This window comes from Arvicanthis niloticus, chromosome 2 (genome assembly GCF_011762505.2).
Source record: "Arvicanthis niloticus isolate mArvNil1 chromosome 2, mArvNil1.pat.X, whole genome shotgun sequence".
Taxonomy (NCBI): domain Eukaryota; kingdom Metazoa; phylum Chordata; class Mammalia; order Rodentia; family Muridae; genus Arvicanthis; species Arvicanthis niloticus.
Window position 1 is genome coordinate 116,313,586 of NC_047659.1, and position 19,740 is coordinate 116,333,325.

At 42.6% G+C, this 19,740-nt stretch overlaps 1 protein-coding gene across 8 annotated transcripts in view; it reads right to left on the reverse strand.

Moving 5' to 3' along the window:
* Positions 1–19,441, reverse strand: part of Ralgapa2 (Ral GTPase activating protein catalytic subunit alpha 2) — a 271,068-nt gene extending 251,627 nt beyond the window's left edge. For 2 of the 8 annotated variants that reach the window (XR_013108860.1, XR_013108862.1), the window contains exon 1: positions 19,159–19,437. Coding sequence is in view for 3 of the 8 variants with exons in the window: in XM_076929914.1 (XP_076786029.1) it covers positions 19,159–19,264 (106 nt within the window). In the remaining 5 variants the exon portion in view is untranslated. Of the gene's footprint in view, positions 1–19,158 lie in introns of all 8 variants that reach the window. The other 6 variants (XR_013108861.1, XM_076929915.1, XR_013108863.1 and 3 more) reach the window with 5 other exon arrangements.
* Positions 19,442–19,740: the final 299 nt, after the last annotated feature.

Consider the following 19,740-nt stretch of genomic DNA (forward strand, 5'->3'; position numbering starts at 1 on the left):
TTATGATGGTAACATAACCCTTGCTGGTGACAGCAACAGGCCAAAGCCTGTGACACAGTGCGGATCCGTCTATACAGAAGACTGGCAGAAGTAGTGGGGAAGTACCCATAGCTCCTGAAAAGACATAAGGAGAAGCAGCTCTTTAATGGCTCTGGATACCACATCACTCCATCCAGGTGGCTGTGGGTACTTTGACACTTTGAGCACAAATCTGTCTTAGTGAGGATGACACAGCAGAAGACAGGAAGCCTGGACAGTCAACATTATAGAACAGGTATATTAGCTCACTCTGGTTTGCCCTGCCTGCAGACAGGCAGGACCTCTTTATATAGAAAAGAGAGATTCCTTTTATCCACTTATATCTAGTTTTCTCTTAGTTATAGACAAAAAGATCTTTGTTGACAGACTGCTGAAATAAAATATTAAATAAATACCAGTACCAATTGAAAAAGTCACAGAAGCCAGGCAGTGATGGTTCACAGTTCAATCTTAGCACTCAGGAGGCAGAGGGAGAGGATCTCTTGAGTTCAAGGCCAGCCTGGTCTATGGAGTGAGTTCCAGGACAGCCAGGGCTACATAGAGAAACCCTGTCTAACCCACCCCCATCAAAAAAAAAAAAAAAAAAAAAAAAAAAAAAAAAAAGAGAGAGAGAAAGAGAAGAAAAGCTCACAGAAATCCCATTAAACAGTTTAAGCCAATCATACTTGTATATTGTTTTAAGCTGGACTGGGACCAATTTATATCAGAAGGGGAAGTTAAGAAATAGAATACGTAAAGCAAGACCTAAATGGTCATTTCTTACCCATCACTCTCAACAGTTAAGAAAACAGAAAAGTGGTGAAGAAGGTAGAGAAGACCTTCAAATAATGTCTGTGTCAAATAACTATTATTAATCATATAATAATAGCCTACAAAACAGCTTTGCATAGAGTAACAATTAACCCTCCAGCAGCAACAGGAAGCACATATATCCTCACTGCCTGTAGAAAGAAGGGTTAGAGAGGACAGTTCACTTCAGCTTGGACCCCACATGGCTGGGCTCCCCACTGCTCAGTTGATTGGGGCCACACTTATAAAAAGCAGTGGAAGAATGCCAGGAAACACATCTAAAAATGCACTTTATTTCATTTATTTCATTTTGCTAAGAGAGAGAGAGAGAGAGAGAGAGAGAGAGAGAGAGAGACAGAGACAGAGAGAGACAGAGACAGAGACAGAGAGACAGAGAGACAGAGACAGAGAGAGACAGAGAGAGACAGAGAAAGACAGAGAGAGAGAGAGAAGAGCAAAACCAGGAAAAATATGGCATAAGGTACAGACTCATTTTAAATCCAGAAGGGAAAAAAGAGCCTAGAGAGTAGCTTATTTTATTTTATTTTTGCATGTTTATGAGTGTAGTCTGTAGATATGTATGTGTGAGTGGTCCCATATTTGCAGCTGCACACACTTATTAGTGCACATTTGTGGACACCTCAAGTTATTCTCCACATTATTTATTAAGGCAGGGCCTCTCACTGAACCAGACCTCCTGGTTCCCCGATTCTGTACAGCGTAGCAAGGAAGCTTGCTCTGGGGATCCAATCTCCACTACTCCTGGCATTATACATGCCAGGCCCCAAAACTACATGGCTTTTAGATGGGTTCTAGGGATGTGCACTCCAGTCCTTGAATTTGTGGGGGAGGTGCTTTATTTATCCACTGAGTCATCTCCCAGACTCCATATTTTAAAAGGGTATCAGAGACAGTGTGCAATTGAAATGACCTTCTTCCTGGACAGGTTAAAAGGGTGGCTTTTCTGTGATATTGATTTAGCAAAGATTTAAGTGGCCCTCCCCCAAAGGACTGTCTTTACCTCTAGAAAATCATAATGATGTTCTTGCTCTATTATCAGCCTAAATTAGTGAGTTCTGTTGTACCCCTACACAAGTAAACAAAACCCTTGTCTGTTCCCTGGGAGCCACTCCTCGGCATACAATCTGCTGACTGTGTGAGAGTGTAACACTCACAGCCTACAGTGTTGTGGATTTGGCTTAACACTTATATTATGTTAATTGGGTTCCCAAAACTACACAAGAATCCCACATGTAAGACGCTGAGGGTCCCTGCCCCCAGTTGGTTCTTATTGATAAATAAAGTTGCCTTCGGCCAGTAGCTGGGCAGAGAGAACAAAGGCAATTCAGGATTCGCAGGCAAGGGGACCAAGAGAAGAAAAAGAATTGCCATGCCAGGAAAGAAATAAGATCCAAGCTTGAGAGCTGCAGAAGAGAAAGCACACCAAATCATGTAACAACCAGGGAAGAAGAGCCCCAGGACCCTCCCTGCCTCCATTGGGTTTGGGGTGGCAAAGATGGAATATAGATTTTAGTAAGTAATAACTCAGGAGTATCGGAGGGGAGGCGTTAGCAACGTGGAGGTTTGGAAGTGGCCCAGCCATGGAGCTGTTTAAAGTACATATATATATAATAAGACTCTGTGTGTGTGTGTGTGTGTGTGTGTGTGTGTGTGTGTGTGTGTGTTTCTTTCAGGAACTCAGAACATTGGGGTGAGTAACAAGGCATTTGTACCAGCACTGGCAGGGCAATTTGAGCAGTGTTAATCGCTTACAGCAACACTACAGGAGTAGTGAACACTACAGAAGTGGTGAACAGTTTATTATAGGAGCCCAGTATAACACAATACAGCCGTGGAAGGACAATGTAAATCTTCCTATCCTGGTATGAACAAATTATTAAGGTATCTTCATAAAAACACAGCATTAGACTATGTATAATGATAACTCATGTAAAACTTCGTGTGTGTGTGTGTGTGTGTGTGTGTGTGTATACACACGTGGGGGGTGCTCACAAGCACAACTGAAAGCAAGAGATACAGGAGAACATGCACAAGCAAGAGAGCAAGCTTACCCAAATACCAGCAATGAATAAAGGACTGCAGAATTTTAAAAGATTTTTTACACTACTCAAGCTCATTCATATTATTCAAATTTGTATAATAGGTATATTAAATATGTAAGCCCCAAAAAAAAGCTAAAAGAAGAAAACATGCTTCCCAGTGTTTTGTAAAGAAACAAAAATGTTTCAAAGCTGGACTACTAGAAAAGAAATTAGCAACTATACAGTCTGTCAGATACACTATTTTTTTTTTTTTTTTTTTTTTTTTTTTTTTTTTTTTTTTTTTTTTTTGGTTTTCGAGACAGGGTTTCTCTGTGTAGTCCTGGCTGTCCTGGAACTCACTTTGTAGACCAGGCTGGCCTCGAACTCAGAAATCCGCCTGCCTCTGCCTCCCAAGTGCTGGGATTAAAGGCGTGCGCCACCACCGCCCGGCCAGATACACTATTCTTTAAACTTCAAAACAACTTTTCAACTCTGAAGAAAAATTAACACAAATGATACATAGAATAATAGCTTTTCCATTTCCAAAAGCAGCAATTTACACAAATTCCATGTCCAATATGTACAGTGCACTTCAGGAATGCCACATACCTTGCACAGAGTGCTTAGTAATGATCTAATTGCTAAAAGGAGATTCATTATGTTTAAGAAAGGCTGTGTATCTGTAATTCAGTGGAAAGGATAGAAAATAACTGGGCAGCAAGAAATGCTTATGTCATATTCAAGAGCTTGCACTGAGTGGAAATAAGCAAACATAGATACCTTAAGATGCAAAAAAGGTGATGAAATCTCCAATCCCAACAAGCTGTCATTTACAAGACCTGGTAGCCTTAGACCATATGAGTCAACCTCTTATTCTGCCAGACAGACTATAAAGTGCTAATGAGATGGTCTAGGCTCAGAAATGACAGCTCTGGGAGTCTACCATACAATCCTCTTCCTGTACCTCCTCTTGCCATCTGACTTTGAATCACCATACTAAAGGTAATCAGATCTTCAGCCTAGAGACAACAGTAAAGAAGACTCAGGAAAGCATGTGGGATACAGGCAAGGCTTTGGAAAGGACTTGAGCTCTCAAGCAGAAGACCAGGCACTAACCATTAAACTGCTCTCTAAAGAGGGAGGCTATTGATTTGCTGGATGAATGAACATTTTCTCTGAAGGATCCCAGAGGCTTAGTCTACTGCAGCATACTGTAGTGGTTTGAATGAGAAAGGCCTTCATATTTGAATCCTTCATCCCCTGGTGGGTGGGGCTGTTTTGGGAAAGAGTAGGTGTGGCCTTATTGGAGTTGTGTCACTGGGGGTGGCTTTGAGGTTTCAAAAGCCCAGTCTGTCTGCCTCCAACCTGCAGATAAGTAAGCTCTCAGCTACTTCTTCAGCACCAAGCTTGCTTGTCTTCTGCCTTCCACTGCCAGGATGGTCATGAACTCAGCCTCTGAAGCTGTAAGTAAGCCCCCAGTTAAATGCTTTTATAAGTTTCTTTAGTCATTGTGTCTTCACAGCAATAGAACGGTACAAAACAGTACAACAGAACATGTACAAAAGTGGACAGAAGAAAATGCATGCCATACTTTCAGTGGTTAGCAAGCTGAGAGCCCAGGAACTTGTGTGCCCCTGTCTTCTTTGGTAAGCCTGGTCTCAACCACCGTCTGATAAAGACACAAGGCTCAGTGACACTAGTTCATAATACAATTAATACTAAACCAAAAATCAAAGTTCTCATAGGTCTTGTTATTAAGAAACTCTCAAAATACAGAAAATGAGTTAAAAATTGGCAGAACGCCTGCAATGAGCCTCCCAGCAGGGTCTGCTGCCTTCTGTCATCGTTTATATAGCTGTGTCATTACTGTTCTGACCCATAGACATTTTTCTGGGCTCAGCCTTTTTCAGCCACTGGCCTGTCTCCCTTTTCCTCCATGTCTGCAGTGCTTTCTAATTGCCTGTCCCTTGCCTATTTCCCAATTACCAGTGCAGTCCATTGTGGGGGCCACGGCACATGGTCCAGTATACTCTAGCTTTCCTGTTCCATGGGCCACAGTGTTCCTAGCCTGCATCCTCACCACTGGTCCCCAGCAAAGTAAGGAAGGACACAAATGGTGTGTCCCCTCTTCCTCCACAAGTATGTATGCCACAGCTTCTACACCACTCAGCTGTCCAGCACCACTTCTTTCTCTCTTCTCTTGCTTCCAGCCACTGCCCAGCTTAGGACAAAGAATTTGACTCTTCATAAAGTAAACTGTGTCGACTTGAATGAGATTGCCCACCCCACTCCCTGCTTCTCAAGCATTTGAATATGACGCTCCCCAGTTGGTGACCCTGTTTGGGGAGGCTTAGGAAGTATGCCCTTGCTGGAGAAAATTCATCACTGACGGTAGCCTTCAAGGTTTCAAAAGCCATGTGTCATCCCAGTTCACTCTCAGCTTCCAGCTCCAGTCCTATGCTACACTTCCCTACTGCGGTGGGCATGAACTTATCCCTCTGTAACTGTAAGCCCCAAATAAACCCTTCTCTCTCTAAGTCACCTTGGCCATGATGCTTCATCACAGGATTAGAAAGGTAACTAATCCATAAGCTATAGAGAGCTCGCAGTGAGAGAGCCAGTGTCTAGTGGGTATTCAAGCAGGTCTACTTACCCAAACAGGACCACAGCAATTCAGCTCCCTGTCTGCAGCCCCTGGGGTTCCTAGCTTATTTTTCCCCACCTAGCCTTACCCCTGCTCCTTTTCCTCTAACTCTGGGGCTTTGGGGCAGTTCCAAGACAGTATGATTTACAGTCTTTGCACTTACTATTCACTTTCCTTGGAATACTGTTCCCTAAAATAATGATAAAGCCACTACCTTCTCAACTCCGGCCTTCAACAAAACATGTCAAAAAAGCCTATCTGACCCCAACACAGGCATGCACACACACACCCTTACCAAGATCCATTTTTCTACTATCAATACTTAAAATTACATTATAAACTTCTTGTTACTGATACATTGCTTGTCTTGGTAGAATGAAAATCCCATGAGGGCTGTGCCTTGATTTGTGAATACCAGGTGAGTGAAATAACTTAAATAATTCTGTGGAATAACTTAAAAACCAAAGAAGAATCTCTACTCTAGACAGACTTAACATGCTCAAACCTATTTCTTCAAAAGACAGTGACTTATTTCTCTCAAATTGGGTAAATATTCCTTAAATATAACACCACAGTCATAAGTAGAATTTACAGAATATCAACTAAGTGATTTGGAACAAAAGTTAGTGAATTTTGTGGTAAAACAGGTATCAAACGGACACTGCCAGTGCTGTCTTGAGCATGAATCTATGAGAATGCCTTCTAGAACTTTCTCAGAAATAAAGGAGTCAGAAATAAGGTTCCATCTGTGGGGAGAGAACAAGTGACCAACCTGACTCTTCGAGACACCCAACGCCCTCACCAGTGATTGGCACAGGAATGGGGAATGACCTATGTGACGCCAATCAGAGAGGTTCTCAGGCACTGGGGCAGATTCCTAGGGAGGGGCTGGACTTTGCTCATGACTCACGAGCTCTGGAGCTATGTCAAGCAGGCAAAGCCAGAGATCATCTCTCCTGTGCCTGGAGAGTTGGTCCAAGAACAAAACAAAAGCACAGGAAACAAAAACAAACCAACCGCTGGGCAGTGGTGGCGCAGGCCTTTAATCCCAGCACTTGGGAGGCAGAGGCAGGTGGATTTCTGAGTTCGAGGCTAGCCTGGTCTACAGAGTGAGTTCCAGGACAGCCAGGGCTAACAGAGAAACCCTGTCTCGAAAACCAAAAAAAAAAAAAAAAACCCAAACCAGAACCATTTCACCAAAGAAGAGGAGAGACAAGAAAGAGTGGATGTGAGCTGGTGAATGTTCTGAACACCATTTACATCCTGACAGACAGCTTTATCTAAGGCCAAATGTGACCTTTCACTGTTTCATTGGATAGTCTGTCCCTCCTTCAGCTGGCACTGGTTTGTAGTTCTTGCACACACAGGTGTTGGCTAGTATAAATGCTGACCACATCTTTTGGCTGAGAATTAAGAAAAAATGTAAAATCCTGTCAAGCTAAACAGAAACACACAAGTAGCAGTCACGTGACTGCTTAATGTCGATAGGGCTCCTTTGCATGCAGATACAAAAAATTTTGAAAGGCCAGACGTGGTGCTGCACACCTTTAATCCCAGCACTTGAGAGGCAGAGGCAGGAGGATCTCTGTGAGATGGGCGCCAGCCTGGTATATATAAATAGAGAGTTCCAGGATAGCCAGAACTACAGAGACCCTGTCTCAAAAATAGTTCTGAAGCTAGAAACAATGGCTATAATGTATTACACGAGTAGTTACGGCCTCCAAACTGTTTACTTTTAAATGATCACTTTTATGTGAATTTCACTTCAATAAACAAAATAAACATGCAAACAATGTGGCAACATGTTTTTAATAGAATAACCTTTAAATATAGCAAGCTTAAAGGAGGAAATTGGGTCAAATGATATATACATTTTGAAGATCACTATATATATATTAAGCTATTTCCCAGAAAGAATATACTAAATTATAATCTTACCAAATGTGTATTAAAAACTTTACATGTATGTTATTAGGATGGGAGACAGCAATTTTGATAATTGGTAGGTAATTTGGTAACATATTTAAGTTTATATATCTTAAATTATTAGTAAAGTATTTAAATATAGTTATATCTCTCATTTCTCTGGTTTTCACATATATACATTACAATTTTTCTTGTTAATGTATAGTTTTTATGAGCTGAAGATATAACTAATTCAAATATTTTCCACTTCATTATTTACTTTTGATTCAATTGAAGGTGATCTATTTGTGCATGTGCTTATTTTAAGAGCACCAGAAAGAGATGGAAATATTCTTTCCAAGATAAATATTTGCAATGGAGGCCAGAGGTGTGCCCGAATCTGCAGTTACAGGAGGTTAGGAGCTATCTAGTTCTGGGAACTGATCTCTGGTTCTCTACTAAAGTAATACAATGTTCACATAAAGGCACATGCTGAGGAAGATACGCAGACATTCTACCTGCCTTTGCTTCAAAGTTCAGAGTTCTGTGTCAACTGTAGTACATCAGGCCTAACTGGTTCAAACACACCCTTATCTTATCAGACACCGTCCATAGAAGCCAGAGGTTTATGTCACAAATACGAGCAGACAGAAATAAACTAACTTAATCCCTAAACTTTGTTTTTTAGTTCTTCTCTAGTCTGTGCATGTTGAAAATACTATTAAGTATTCGATTATTTTGTTGTTTAAAAAAAAGTTTGGTTTTTTTTTTTCTCTCCAACTAGAAAAGGGGACAGTCAGTCTTGGGTTTTGTAAATTTAAAAACTGACAATATTTTTCCTATTTTGTTTCCAGAAGCACCATCCAAACCATTCCTCACTACCCCTCCTCAGTTTACCCACATGGATAACTTGTCCCCTTTGCCCACAGAAACACTGCTTCCTTACATCTGCTCTCCTTGGGCACCAAGGCCTGGCCTGATCATAAATGCACCCACACAAGGGGAAGTTAACTCATGGTCTTAAATAATATGTGCTGGCTTCTTCTCACTAGTAAAAAACAACTTTAGAACAGGAAGGTTCTCATTTTTTTTTTTTAAATATCCACATGGATGGCTAGATCCCTCCCAACTCAAATCTATATATTCTGAAATTATTGTTTGTTTAAACTCACTTACCCAGCCTTACAGAGCAAACCCTGGCATCCCGAATGCTGTACACATTGCCTGGCACAGTGCTGTGACGGAGATACAGCTACTGAATGAATAGGGGCTCTAGAGCTACCTGCATTAGGGGCAGAAACTTTTAGTTACAGAGCTTTGCACAGAGTTCTTATCCTCTCTCTGTCTTATCCATAAAATGTCTCAATTTCATTTGGGAGCATCAAATGAGTCAATATGCATTAAAAAATGGCAGTACTGGGAACAGTGTACCAAATGAATATTCTTTTTAAATATTTTAATGTTTTAAACTTATTTTTATTATGTTTAATTCTTGAAGAGGTAATCACATGACTGTAGGTGCCCTCGGAGGCGAGCCTGAATCTGCAGTTACAGGAGGCTGGGAGCTACCTAATGTGTTCAGGGAACTGAGCTCTGGTTCTCTACTAAAGGAATACAAGGTCATAATTGCTGAACCATCTCTCCAGCCCAAGCATTATTATTCTAAATAGAGAAATGAGTTACTAGGAGGCATCAAGATGAGCAAGAAGCTGCCATGTTTGCCATAAACTTCATTTACTGGGGAAGATGAGGCAGAACACAAAAAGCATGAATCAAAAGAAAATGCAAAAGTGGCCACTGAGAGGTAAAAATGCTGAGGGAATTCTGCAGAAAGGTAATTTCAGGACAAGAGGACAGAGGCGGTTTATGTGGAACTGTAATGTGCATGTGTGTGTGTGCACGTGCGTGTGTGTGTGTGTGTGTGTGTGTGTGTGTGTGTGTGTGTCCGTCTGTCCCAGAATCATTTAGACAGGATGGAAAACATTTGATAGGGTAAGAGAAGATGTCTTGGTGTGAGTTCTCTGAGAAGAGAACAGGATTACACACATGTGAGACTGACTGGGGGAAATACTGGGAGAGAAAGGAAACCTGGGAAAGGCACATAGAGGCTTCAGAATACATGGGGGTCTGACCCCTGGAAAGTAGTGGAGTAAAGGAGATTGCTGAGCAGAGATGCCTCCGACTATAAGAATAAGAGGAACCTCATGACAGAGCCATCCTCTGGTGGCACGTGGGTCTCTAAAAAGAAGCTAGGTTTGTCACTCAGCTGTGAAAAGCCTGAGAAGTTCAGCTTTGGGAAAAACTGATAGATGCAGAGGCTACCAGTCAATCATACTGTGTGCAGCAGGAGCAAGAATGCACATTCTCAGCACTCCTACAGTGGGCCACAAGTAATGACACTTTGTATGTCCTTGGCAGAACAGTCTCTCATCAATGCATATGCAGAGCAGAAATCTTAAAGAAAAAAAAAAAGACACAACCAGTGAGCTCCTTGAGTCTATCAAAGTAGTTTCTTCTTTTAACTAAATCACAACTTACCAAAATCAAAATCCATATTTACTGTTGGAGAGTACAAGGGCTTTAGGTGGTATTCAATGTCTTCTAGATGGAAACAGTATCAAGGACACAAAGGGTCACAGTATCTCCATAAGGTAAATACTTTAAGATATGATTTCTACGTTTCATCTAATACTCAGTCACCAGGCTCTGATAATACATTCTGAATCCTCTCGCCCAAAATACCGCTGGAACTGACAGATCTGGGAGGCTGGCATGAGGGAAGCTAGCTCAAACTGCAGAGTACCTATAATACAGTCACACACTGACACTTCATAAGCTTCTTTCATGATTAGAAAGAGCTTCTAGCTTGAGGTGTCACTCTGATTGGATGGAGAACATAAGAAAAGCCTTTGGACAAGGACAACGTGCTACCTGAACAGATCTGCCAATGCTGTGGAGTTACAGTTTACATGAGGTTAAGTCACACAAACCCTCACATACCAGTCCCAGCCTGCCAGATCACCTCCTACAATGTAGTCCCACCTCACACCCACCCCAGAGCACGTGAACACAGAGTGGCAGAGCTGGCAATGTGGCATCTGCTCTACTAAACTAAGCTCATGTTACACAGCTCTCCCCCTCTGGCTGAATGCCTTTTTACTCTGAAAAAGAACAAAAGCAAGCCTTACATGTTGCCAATTTTCCTTATTTTAAGAGGATATGTGGCACAGAAGAGAGAGTATGACATTCCAAGTTCCTATCACCACACCAGCAAGAAAGCTGGCTCAAGGCGATGTCACCACTGACCTCCAGAGAAGACAGCTCTGTCCACATCTCTGTCATCCAGTACATTTTTGCTCCCTTTAATAGTCCTCCAATGAAGAAGCATCCACCCATCAAGCCCCTTTTCCTGCCCACTCCCACTCTGGGGTGCTTGAGTGCACATGTGTCTGAGTTGTATGTACATACGTATGTATGTATGTATGTATGTATGTATATGTACGCATGTGTGTGCAGGCATGCCTGTGTACTTGCTCGGAGGTCAGAAGAGAATGTTGGGGGTCCTACCACTCTAACACTCTCCTTATTCCCTTGAATAAAGGACCCTCAATGAACCTGGAGCTACATTGGTGGCCAGCAATCCCAACACTTCTGTTTCTACTCCACCCAGAGCTAGGGGCCTCTTCTATGGATGCTAAGAATTTAAAGTCAAGTCTTTATGCCTGGTTAGTCAGTGCTCTTATTGGCTGAGCCGTATCTGCAGCCCTCCTTTACCTCATCCCTCAGCAGTTCACACCCTTCTTATTAATTCTCCCTCTCATTATCAACTAAAATTCCCATGGTCTTTAAAAAATATTAAAAATTCATACCTCCCCCTATATCTAGTCTCAATCTGGAATGCCTCTTACTAGCACATTACCTGGCCCTCTCTTAGTTGCAAAGCCCAGACATGCCTTTAGCTAACTAAAGCAAAAGCAGGATGAGACTAATTTCTGCAACTGGGCAGCTCAAGGGTGGAACTGTGGAACTGGCAAAGACATGCTGGACCATGTAGCTCACACGGTATCTATAGCACTCCCTCAGCCCCATCTCTGAAGGCCTCCCCTCTGAGTACTGGGTTCACTTTAAGGTATGTGTTTTCTATACAGTGGAAAGACCAGTAACCCCCCCCCCCCCCAGAGCTTTCACTGCAAATGGACAAAAACTGCTTTTCTCTTGACATCTAGGTTTCAAATGTTAGAAGAGGCTGGGACTCCCAGACCCTTCCTTAAGAAAAGACATCCACCTTTTCTGCTTCGAACATTCCAGTGGGCTCTTGTTGTCTATATTTACCCAGTATAAAAACTACTGTGTGTTTAACTCTTTGGTGCCCTGCAGAATTGTCTTTGTAAAGCTCTGTTCTCTGCCAATGTCTGTATCCACTCCTTATGCACCAGCAAAGTCCTTTATCTATTATTCATACCCCAACTCAGCCCTGACTTTCCTCTATAAGCACTCCCGACACCTCCAGAGGCTTGTTGTAGTTCCTTCCTGATTGGTGACCACCTCCATAGCTCTTTCCATCCTACTATGTGGCTCAAAACACTGTGTAGAAATTTCATAGTTTAAACATCTGTTTTTCCTACTGAACCCTAAGCCTTGATCTTATACCACACTATGTCAAAACAGCAGACATATACACAATTGCACAATATCTTCATACACTAAATAAAACAAAGTTCCCAAAGTGAATTTTTAAAATCTCAAGGATAAGACAACTTGATAAGTAACTATTTATTAACTTATATATCAATTGTTCTTAATTTACTACTATAGTAACTTTGTTCTTTTTTAAAATGTTCAAGGTTTAAATGGAATCAATTGCTACTTTGAAAACCAACTTTAAAACACGAACACAATTTGCTATAGTTATACCTATTTTACTCAGTTTGGAGACCAAAGATCAGTATTATAAACAACTTGAAGAAGTACTTATGCTTGCCCAGGAGTAAAGTGCTTATCAACAAAATAAAAATCCAAATTATAAATAGTTATAGGAAAATATTTTGGGCCTACAAATAATCTCTTTTCTCAGAAAAGGCATTGGAAAGCAATCCTTCTCAAGTATCACACACAGAGCATCTCAGCTCAGATGGTGGCCCTGGGCTCACCTTTCTCAAGTCTAGACAGCCTGAATCCTAGAGACAGGAATTGTACAAGTGTACACAGTTCATTTTACATTCCAGAGGTTACAGATACACTACATTAGTGATTGATGAAAAACACAAGCAATGGGAACATTATGGCAAAGTCATTTTGCATTAACTTGGCCAACTAAAAGAGATAAAAAAAAAAAAAAAAATGCCTGCAAGGACCTGAAATTAGAGTTCCCAGCCTTTTCAAGTTATAGACTTACCGACTGTGCAAATATCTCACTATCTGCCAGGCCTAAACACAGAACCCAATGAACTGAATCTGAAAGCACAAAAGGAGCCTTTTTTTTTTTTTTTTTTCTTTTTTCTTTTTTTAAATCTTCTGCCATGCTCAGGTCAAATAGAATCTTCCAGATCTCCTGGAACAGACCAGAATGAGAGCTACAAACGTCACAAAAATTTTGCAAGACAGGTAAAACCTAGTAGGTTTTGTTTATGTATTAACATTCACTCTGGTGGGTAAACATCTATTCTGATGTGTAAATATCCTTTTGAGTCAGATAACTAGCAGAAGCACAACATTAGCTTTTTTTTTTTTTTTTTTTTTTTTTTCATTTTTTATTTTGAGTACATCTCACTAAATTGCTGAGGCTGGCCTTGAACTCAGTTTGTGGCCTAACGGGCCTTGAACTTTCAGCCTTCCTGTCTCAGCCTCCAGAGCAGTTTGAATTAAAGGCTTCTATCACCAGGCTGGCCAGCGTTATGGATATGAATATCAGCTTGTCAGCTGGAAGTGGCTGACAAATGGTTAACTTACTGCCTCTCAGTTTCTCTGCTGTAGGTTGAAGTGGAGAGAGCCGATGAGTTCATCATAATGAAGAATCTTAACACTGTTTTCTATCCTCTCATTAAGTTCCCAACCCCACATACCACAATCTCATCCCAGACATTCCACTTGTACCTTCCTTTTCTCACACTTAACCTGTAGTATATCAAACTTGCCACGCCCCATCATTAGCTAGGAATGCTTGTACCTCCATAGCTCCATCGATGATACTCCATGATCCCAAATGCCCATCATCAATCATCAAAAAAGGGTGTGTTGCTAGTCAGACTAAAGTGAAAAGGGGAAGTCTATTCTAAGGAAAAAACACCAGATGGTTTAGAGGTATTGCTGTTATCAGTAGAGGAAAGGAGGGTAAGGAAAGGGAGCAGGAAGGGAAGGGAGAGGAAGGGAGGGAACAGGAGGGAACCGAGAGAGGGAAGAGGAGGGGAAAAGAGCGGAGGGGAGGGGAAGTAAGGGGAGAGGAGGGGTGGGGGAAAAAAAGAAAAAGCTGAGCAAGGCACCACATACATTTGTAACCCCAAAACTCATCAAGTAAAGAAAGGAAGAAGGCAAGTTTGAGGCCAGCCTAGGCTTCTGGATAGTGAGTTCATAGTGCTCACAAATGTTTGAAACTAAAAATGAGAGGGACAAAACATGAAGGACAGTAATAACTAGATAGATAGATAGATAGATAGATAGATAGATAGATAGATAGACAGACAGCTCGATCTAGAGAGAGAGAGAACGCACTAGGGAGAGGGCTCAGTGGGTAAGAGCTCTTACTGCATACTCAAGTATGCAGGACTCCAGTTCAAATCCCCAGCACTTATGGTTGTACACATACCCACAACCCATGCTAATGGCTGTGCAGAGTGTGAGGACAGAGGACCCCTGGAGCTTTCTGGCCACCAGACTTGCTCTGGGTTTACTGAGAGACCCTGTCTTAAGCTGAATGGAAGAAGGCAGAGGGTGACAGAGCAGGACACCTGATGCCCTCCTCTAATCTCTGTACATGCATACACACAAGAGTGTGCATAGACTACACACACAAAATAAGTATGAGTAAAGTAAAAGGCAACATCCAAAATTGTAAGTGAACTTGCCCCTGTTTAAAGCAAGAAGAACTGCTCTATCAATGTAGAGAACACTTGTAAGAAAATGTTTTCTTACAAATCTGAGGTCTAAGTACTGGCCTCTAAGTAATCTTGAATGTCACAGCCTCCAATTCCAAATTAATTTCTATTGATCATTCTTTAGCCAGCATCTGAAACCCCTACTGTACTTCACAAGTTCTTGCTGCTCTTATCTCTCATCCTGGCCTTCCTCTTCCAACAATCCACTGTTTACCTTCTCCACCCACCCACCCCCACCTCCCATGGAGCTTTTTCAAGGAATCTTTGCCTCTGTCCCGCCCTTCCTGATCCATTATTTGGTATTCCTAGGAGATGGGCAGTTCTCAAGTCTTCTTTATTGGCCTGCTAAAAAGTCTCCATACAAACTCCCACCTAAGGATAGGTATGAGCTTCCAGCTCAAGCAAGTTTGAACCCTCTCTGATCTAGGCCACCAAGTTTGCCTCAGAGGCTGCTTGTCAGGATACCTCTAACTCTGAGCTATACAAGGGTCTATGCAAGCATCCTGTGTCCAGTGCTCTAACTCCCAATGAATACAGGTGAAAGTCACTCTCCTGTACCATTGCAGTATGGATATCTACCAACAACTCTTTCATCTTCTGCTGACTAGAACTGCCCTACCCTATCCCTCTGCTTTCCCAAATTCAAGTCTTACTACCAGTAGTCACCAGCCACAGCTTGGTACCGTGCATGTGAAATGTAGCTAGTAAGGACAAATATCTGCTCTGACTGTATAATAGACACTGGATTTCAAATAATTCATATAGACAAGGTACTGTAAAATGATCTGTTAGCCTTTACTAGTACCTGCTGATATAACACATTAGGTTAGGGGGCTGGAAAGGTGGCTCAGCAGGGAACCATATAGTGGCTTACAACCCTTGGTAATGAGATCCAATGCCCTCTTCTTGTGTGTCTGAAAGAGAGCAACAGTGTGTGTATGTATATATATATATATATATATATATATATATATATATATATACATTAGGTTAAATGAAATATAAATTAATTTCACTTGCTTCTTTTATATAAATGTACTTTCTAGAAATTTTTAAATTATATATGTACCTTACATTTTTTAATGTCTTTTGAAATAGGATCTTGTAGTCCTGACTGACACAGAACTTTCTATGCAACCCAGACTGATCTCAAATTAACAATAATGCCACTGCCTTAACCTCCCAGATGCTGGATTGCTTGTTTGCTAGAGCAATATAGTATACACAGGAGCTGAGGGGGGGAGGAGTATTTGTTTAGTTTATTCAGTTACTTTCCTGATGATAATTTAAACAGCATAAGGAGAACTAAAGTATCTCCTTGTTCTTTCCAATGGTGCATGCAAACTATCTAAACTGCAGCCCTATGAGAGCCAATTTTAAAAATACAGTCAGGACAAGCTCTGTAAGTAGCACTGAATTGGAGTCATTATCATAATCCTAAGATATATTCGCCGCTCCATAGTTAACCATTTCTCCGCAAGTTGTCTGAAGTAGAAATTCTTTTCAAAAAGAGAAGATGGCCATACAATTATATAAAAATAAAGAAGGGTGGAGAAAAAACCTCTTAAAATATGTGTCCTATTCACAGTGGGAGGAAAGCAATAAGAAGAATCTGGTAAATGCCTGCTCCAAACTGACATCATTACATAGTATACTCTCACCTTACCATTTCCATTTAGCAGAGAAACAAAGCTGAGGTTCAAGGGCAGGCTAGGTACTGTCCCCAAGCTGTGAAGCTACAAGTGGCAGTGACGGGATACAAGCTCTGGCCCACAGCATCATCCTTACATGTGGAAAAATACCAGCCCTACTGCACGTAATATGCAATACTCATTAAGCTCATTCCCTTTGGTTGCCTTCATAGTGACTTAACCCCTATCTTTCAGTTCAGTAACACCTTCTCTTTTTTTAAAGGTAATAACCAGATAAAATATTTGCTGCTATGGGAAATAATACTTTAATATGCACTAGTTTTCCTTAAAGGCTTCAAACTACAGTTGTAAAGCAAAAGTTTATGCCAAATATTATGGCTAGAACTCAATTTTTTTTATTTAATTTTAACTTATCCACTTTACCTCCCGCTCACTGGCCCCCTCTGGATTACTCCCTACCTTCTCCCATCCCCTTCTCTTCTGAGCAGGTAGGAACCCTTCTGGGTATCTCCCCTGCACCTTGGCACTTCAAGTCTCAAGGCTAGGCACTTCCTCTCCCACTGAGGCCAGACAAGGCAGTCCGACTAGTTGAACATATCCCACCTACAGGCAACAGCTTTTGGGATAGTCCCTGTTCCAGTTGTTCAGGACCCACATGAAGGCCAAGCTGCACATCTGCTACATGTGAGAAAGGAGGCCTAAGTCCAGCCCATGTATGTAGAATTCCTCAAAAAAAAATTTAAAAATAGAGCCCCTAAAGTTAAAGATCACAGTAGGACATAAAGAAAACTTGGCCATCATCAACAACATAGGATTCCTAATGAAATGTAGAAGAATTCTATACTACAAACAGTATTTTAAAGAGATTTTATCTTTGAGTGATAATAAAGGTAATTTTTTTTCACATAAAAAGATGATTCAGGCTGCAGACATGCTCAGAGGTTAAGAGCACCTGCTGCTCTTGTACAGAATTTGGTTCCCGGTAGTCCCTCAGAGCAATTCACAATCACCTTTAATTCCAGCCCCAGGGGAATCTGTCTATTGGCCTCTATGGTTACTGTACTCACTAGCACAAAGCCCCCCCCCCCCCCACACACACACACACTTAAAAAAAAAAATAAAATCATAAAGAGATGCTATTGACCTGGGTTACAGCCTATCCCTCCCACTTGCAGCTGTAAGGAGACACACACCTTAGGGGAGAAACTAAGGATACTCAGACCTGAAAGTATCCATTTTCTCTGGATGGTAACAAAGACAGTGTAGCTCTAAGAAGCTACTCTGATCTAGGTTTTCTGTCTTTATTAAATGTAGCCAACTCAATCTTGGCCTTCTAAGTCAGAACAAAGGTTTAAATTCTTCAGCACAGAAAAAGTTCCAAAGTATCAAATGCCTTAAAAAACTGTTCAATTCTCCTTTATCAAGAATGCCCCTGCAGCAGGAACTAATCAGATACTAAGGACCCAACACAAAGCACTTGTGTGCCTGGGCACTTCACCACAGGAAGGAGAAAGTTCAACTTATACCACATTTTGCTTTCAGAAGTCCAGAAACTAATCCTTCTAACAATAACTGATTTACATTCATTATAAACTGAACACATTAAGTGTAATATCTGGGAATCTGAGATAGTAACTTCAGTTGTCAAAATCTGGTGGGTTTGGGGGGGGAGGGGCATAGTTTTGTGGCAGTAGACATGGTTTTGAGTTTTACATTTGGTGGGTTCATTGGTTGGTTCACTGGTCTGTCCCCCACTTAAAGATAGTTTACACAATATAAATAGAAATTAGCAACTCTTAATCTCATTAACAAGAATGCTTAAAATTCTCACCTATAAAGTGAATTCTTTTGTGCCCTATTTTCTCAAGTGACAGATGGTCTAAAATTTTAAAAACTGGGTCCTTAAATTTTTTATTGTTTCAACAGTAAATATATGTAGAAGAAACGTGTCTTTTCCTTGGCCCCCAAATACAGATGTCTGTGCACAGACAGGCAAAGGGGTTTCTACCTTGAACAAAAGTTCACACAGAAGACAAAACTAGAACCATGTAATACATAACCTAGCCAAGCTACACATCACCAGCTGCAGATAACCTTGTGGACACTTCCCACTGGGAGAGCTTTCAAGTCATCATAAGTCAATTCCAGGCCCACTTGGGCTATGCAGAACCTCCACCCTGCAGGCCATAAAAAGGGAAGGCGAGTAATGGTTGTCATTCTGGTTATAAGGGAGAAGCAGCCTCCCTGAACCCAAGAAAGACTTGCTTCCTCTGAACACAACCCCTTTCACACCAAAGACCCAAGGAAACTCTATCAGCCAGACCCTTCCACCATCCCCCAACCCCCCGCCCCCGAAAAATGTAAATTTAAAAGAGAAAAGGGCAGGGGAGAGGGAATGGCATCTAATCTGTCCTGAGATCAGCTGAAATCAGTCTTATCTAAAGTTTAGCACTCAAACATAGTAACATTTTAAAAGGAGAGTGAGTGATGGCAGTTCAACGGAGTTGGTGATGGGACCACATGAGGTCTTGGTCTAAGCCAAGTTGTCAAGAATTTAAATTTTTAAAATGGGAGAGGGAGGTGGCAGAGAGGTAGGTGCCTGCGTGTGTGTGTGTGTGTGTGTGTGTGTGTGTGTGTGTGTGTGTGTGTGTGTTCTCGCCCGCGCCACTTGTACTTGGTTTATTTCCTGGAGAGGACAGCGTATAGTCAGTCACCTCTATGCCTGGCCTCGAGGTTACCCGAGGCTAGGCGCCCAAATGAGAATCTTGGCTAAGTTTACACTTGGGACGACAGAGCAGCGCCCGGGGCCAACGTACTGCCTTCAGGAACAATGCCTCAAGGGTCCAGATCTGGGCTAGCAGAGGTCGGGTGCGCACCATCCCCAGCTCCCTACATCACTCGGACCTGAGACCCCATCAGGCCCACGCCGCGGGTGAGACCCGACCCCCCCCCCCCGGCAGGTGGCCCTGACCCACAGCCCACGCCCCACGCCTCACCCAGCAGCGCCCGCAGGTGCTTCAGGCGGGTCAGCACGTCCTTCTTGGGGTCCAGCACCTTCTGCGTGGACTTTTTCACATCTCCGTGGCTCCTTCGGGAGAACATCCCGCCGCGGTAAGCCTGGGCCCCGCCGGCGGGGCAGGAGGCGCCTGCGCCGCACGAGTCACTGCATAGGGTCACGACGGGCGCGTGTCGCTCCTGCCACTAGCCGCCCCCCTCCCGGCCACCGAGCCGCCTCGGTTTCAGCTGTGGCTCCAGGAAGGAGGGGCGGGCCGAACGGTCAGGGGCGGGGCAGGAAGGCGGTGTCGACGCGAAACCCTTGGCCCCGCCCCACGGGTATCTCTGGTCCGCCCTCCGGCGCGACGCACGCGCACAACCTAGACTGTTCGCGCGCTAGGAGCCTAAGACCTCGCGGGGACGCGCGCCGAGTTTCGAGTCTGCGCAGTGACCTCCAATCGGATTGCAGTGTTTTCCGTACAAGGCGAGATCCCGCCCTTATGTGGGCCGCAAGTCCTCCTGGGAACTGTAGTCCCCAGAAGACGAAGCGCTGCAACCTGCTTTCCAGAGTCTTAGAGGTGCTA